Genomic DNA, 5,000 nt, shown 5'->3' with positions numbered 1-5,000 from the left:
ACCTCCTCCCTCTCTCCCGAGACTCTAGAACCTCCTCCCTCTCTCCCCAGACTCTAGAACCTCCTCCCTCTCTCCCCAGACTCTAGAACCTCCTCCCTCTCTCCCCAGACTCTAGAACCTCCTCCCTCTCTCCCCAGACTCTAAAACCTCCTCCCTCTCTCCCCAGACTCTAGAACCTCCTCCCTCTCTCCCGAGACTCTAGAACCTCCTCCCTTTCTCCCCAGACTTTAGAACCTCCTCCCTCTCTCCGCAGACTCTAGAACCTCCTCCCTCTCTCCCCAGACTCTAGAACCTCCTCCCTCTCTCCCCAGACTCTAGAACCTCCTCCCTCTCTCCCCAGACTCTAGAACCTCCTCCCTCTCTCCCCAGACTCTAGAACCTCCTCCCTCTCTCCCCAGACTCTAGAACCTCCTCCCTCTCTCCCCAGACTCTAGAACCTCTCTCCCCAGACTCTAGAACCTCCTCCCTCTCTCCCCAGACTCTAAGACCTCCTCCCTCTCTCCCCAGACTCGAGCGCGGAGAAGGTGGCGTACCCGGTGGTGGTCTACGTGCACGGCGAGTCGTACGAGTGGGGTTCGGCCAGCCTGTACGACGGCTCCGTGCTGGCGGCGCTCGGCAGACTCATCGTCGTCACCATCAACTACCGGCTGGGCATCCTGGGTGAGTCTGCTTTTCGGTTTACTCTGGGGGAGTGGTTGGCTGGTGATGGGCGGGTGGATGGTGGATTGGCAGGCCTCGGTCGTCACCAGCAGACTTCAGGCTGGGCATCCTGGGCCTTCCGTTTTACTCTGGGTGAGATGGATGAGATGGCGGGTGGATGGGTAGGTGGATGTATTGGATGGCGCTGGCCCATCATTACAGGCATACTTAGTGAGCATCAGTTTTATTTTAGGTAAGATGGTTAGGTGGAGGAAAAGGTAGATGTTTTCTATTCTAATTATGCGGATGGGTGAAAGAACAGGTGGATGAGCGGAAGAATAAAACAAGGGGGTGGATGGTTAGGGGAATGGTAAAGTCGGCAGCAGATAAGGCGGGGAAGTGAATCTGATTTTTTGAGGGCACGGGGCAGGTGGATGAGCAGGAACGTAGTCGAATGGTCATCTTCATGACTAAGTGGATGATAAATGGAGACTCATCGTCCTCGTCATCACCGATAGACGGGGTGAACTTGGATTTATTTATTTAATTTATTTATTGTGGAGGATGGATGGATGGGTTAGCAGGCGAGTAGGTGGATGAGTGAGGAGAGTGGTGGATGAGAGCGGATCGTCGTCCCTATTAACTATAGATTTAGTATAGTGGATGAGTCTGACTTTGTTTTTTCTGGATTCGAGGGTCATTGGGTTTTATCTATCATTCCGTTCTATGCAATTCCTTGTAATACTTTTAATCAAGTCAAAATCATACTCCTTTCCTTTTTTTGTATACAGGTTTCATATCACATCATCCACCTACCCACACTATATTCAACTGTATCTGTTAGCTTGTGTGATTTAGTAAATCCAAGTCTTGTTGTAGATTCATATTTGGAATAATTCAATTAGTTAGACAGGCGCAGGACCGTTTCTTTTCGAGGAAATTTGTTAGGGATGCCACGGCTGACCAGTCCAATGATCATTCCGTTTCATGATGATGAGGATACTCAAATCTACGCAATTCTATGCCTATTTCGTTTTCGTTCTTTGCGCGTGCAACTGCATCATATTTTCCCCCGTTTTCCTACTGCTACTCGTCCTCCTCCTCCTCCTCCTCCTCCTCCTCCTCCTCCTCCTCCTCCTCCTCCTCCTCCTCCTCCTCCTCCTCTTCCTCCTCCTTCTCCTTCTCCTTCTTCTTCTCCTTCTCCTTCTTCTACTAATTTTCCTCCTCCTTATCGTCATCATTATCATCAATATCCTCCTTCTCCTTCTCCTTCTCCTTCTCCTTCTCCTTCTCCCTCTCTTTCTCCTTCTCCTTCTCCTTCTCCTCCTCCTTCTCCTTCTCCCTCTCCTTCTCCTTCTCCTTCTCCTTCTCCTTCTCCTTCTCCTTCTCCTCCTCCTCCTCCTCCTCCTCCTCCTCCTCCTCCTTCTTCTTCCCCTCTTTTATTTCTCATACTATCAAAGTTTAATTACCATTTTTTATCATATCTTTCGTATCCTCATCACCCCTTGCACCCAACCCCCTCTCCCCCTCGAATAGTTGCCAATATACAAAATATTCAACGTTATTCGCACCAATTCCTTTAATCTGTAGCTCCCTTTTATTTCTCTTCTTTAATGTCCATTTATCTAGTCTTTCTTCCCTCTGCCTGACTTCCCACCGGTTATCACTCCCTTGTTATTTATCCTTTCATAACTCCCCCATGCTTTTCTCTGCAACATTCTTCAGCCTTGTACGTAATCCTATTTGCCTTATCCCTTTTTGCTCATACACAAACAGATGATCCTTGTTCACACACACCCCTCCCCACCACCTCCTACGTAACTCCTATCAATCCTCTTTACTCCCCCCCCCCCTTCCTCTCACCCCCCCCCTTCCTCTCACCCCCCCCCCTTCATCCATCCCCTGCCTCTACCCTCTCCCCCAGTGCAGTCCTCTTGCCTCGCCCCCCCCCCCTACCACTAACCCCTTACCCTATCAATCTTCATGACCTCGTGCCCCCCTTCCCTCCCACCTCCTTGCCTCCCATGTCACAAGCAGGTAATATCCTGAAAACAACAAATTGCTCTTTATAATTGCCTTAAGTTACGGCCTCGTCTTCAGAGGTATGACAGGATGTGGATGCGACAAAGGGGGAGGGGGTTGGAGTGGAAAGGGAAGAGGGAGTTAGTGGGGAAAAGGAGAGAGGGAGTGAGTGGGGGAAAGGGAGAGGGAGTTAGAGGTGGGATGGGAGGGGGTTGTAGTGGGGGGAAAGGGGAGGTAATGGAGTAAATAAAAGGGGAGTTTGTGGGGAGAGGGGAAATGAGGAGGAGTTAAATGGGAAAAGGAAAGGGAGGTGTGGCGTTAAAGGAGAAGAAGTAGGAGGAAATGAAGGAAGGATGGAAGAGGAATGTGGAGATGAGGTTAGGGGGAGCAGAGAAGGTGGATGTGGATTTAGTGGGGGAAAGAGGAGCGTGGAGATGAAGGCGGAGGAGGAGGTAGGGGTAAGGTGGAGATTGAGGGGAAGGGGAGGAGTTAAAGGGGGGAAGCGGAGTTAAAGGGGAGGAGGAAGGGAGAGGGAGACGAGGATTAGGAAAGGGGAGGACAGGGGGGTGGGAGGATAAGCTCTTCTTTTGAAGTTCTATTAATTGTCGTTGCCAGAATAACCTCTTTGATAGCAAGTTGCCGCCGCCTCTAATGTTGAACGTGTGCCATAACGCTGTTAAAGGTCACAAATAGGCTCGGTGAAAGTGGTGGTATGTACGAGTATTAGCCAATGTATATACTGCATGTAACTATACAGTAAATTGTATATGCACAGTCACGTGTACCTATCTCTATTCAGGGGTTATTCTTGCCTTTCCCCTCCCTTTACCGTTGGCAAGGGAGGGATAGGGAGCGAATCTACCCCAGCCTCAACCAGTCATTCCCTTGCATTCCCCCTCCAGTCGTTAGTTGAACTGCGAGTTCTGTGAATATTATCAAACTATCATTGCATACGTCCTTATCAACCAAGCTTTGAATAGTATTGAAAAATAAAGTACCGAACTACGTTATCAAAATAAAGGTGTCCGCCCTTGTTGAAACCCATGGCCTTGTCCAACATGACATTGGGTGACAGCGATCGCTTTCTCTCTTTCTCCGATTAACTCTACAACTTCTCTGCGTCCACGGGACTCTCATCCTTATAGCGCGTTGGAATAAGACTAAAGACTGCTAACTAAAGGCGCTGTGAAGAGAGATTCCGCGTCGCACCGAGGCAATGACAAGTTCTGCGGGTCATACATTCATTATCAGTCTCATATAGTATGTATGATCTAGAGTACAAACTGAAATATATGTCTATAAGCAACTTTTTGGCATACATGTTTATGCACTTATACATATTTATACATTTTTATATTATGCATATCATGCTGAACTAATTTTCACCATTTAACAATCATACATGCATACACACGTTTACATTTACTTATTTCTAACAAATCACTGATCACGTTTTATTGTCGTAGAGTGCAGACATTATGGCACGAAACAGCTGAGAAATAGAGAGATAAAGTCAGAAACGGAGAGTGAGACAGAGATAAAGGGGGAAGAAGCGAAAGAGAGAGAAGGAGAAAGTTTCAGTTAGAAAAAGAAAAGAAAGGGAATTAGAATTTTAGAGACAGATAAAGGAACGTTAGAGAGCGCAAAGAAAAGATTAATGGACAAATTATTTATATACACGAGCATGAATATTAACAAAAAAAAGGAAATGCTAATGTAGAATTATGATGATGATAGGGATGATAATAACGATATTAATTATGAAAACAATACAAGTAATAATAATGATAAAAAAAGAAATAATAATAATAATAATAATAATAATAATAATAATGATAATAATAATAATAATAATGGTATTAACAATGATAGCAATAATGATAACAATAGTAATATCAATAACAGTTAGTAGCATTATCATCATTGTTATTATAATATATTTTTTTTATTATTATTATTAATAATGATAACAATAATAACAATAATATTAACACTAATAATAATAATAGTAACAGGAATAATAATAATAATAATAATAATAATAATAATAATAATAATAATAAAAATAATAATAGTAACAATACTAATGATAATAACAATAAGAGTGATAATAATAGTAATAATAAAAAAAAAATAATAACAGCAATAATATTGAAAATAATATTAATAATAATTATCATTATTATAATAATAATAACAACAACTACAATAATAATAAAAATAATAAAAATAATGACAATAATGATAATAATGATAATAATAATAACAATAATAATGATGATGATGATGATGATGATGATGATGATGATGATGATGATGATAATAATAATAATAATGAT

At 43.4% G+C, this 5,000-nt stretch overlaps 1 protein-coding gene across 1 annotated transcript in view; it reads left to right on the top strand.

Moving 5' to 3' along the window:
• Positions 1 to 5,000, top strand: part of LOC119583312 (neuroligin-2-like) — an 89,327-nt gene that overhangs the window by 3,827 nt on the left and 80,500 nt on the right. Inside the window, 1 exon segment of the mRNA XM_037931784.1 lies at positions 508 to 660. Within this exon segment, the coding sequence (XP_037787712.1) occupies positions 508 to 660 (153 nt within the window).

Source organism: Penaeus monodon, chromosome 17 (assembly GCF_015228065.2).
Source record: "Penaeus monodon isolate SGIC_2016 chromosome 17, NSTDA_Pmon_1, whole genome shotgun sequence".
Lineage (NCBI taxonomy): Eukaryota > Metazoa > Arthropoda > Malacostraca > Decapoda > Penaeidae > Penaeus > Penaeus monodon.
Note: the sequence above shows the minus strand (reverse complement) of the source record. Positions and strands in the feature narration are given on the sequence as shown.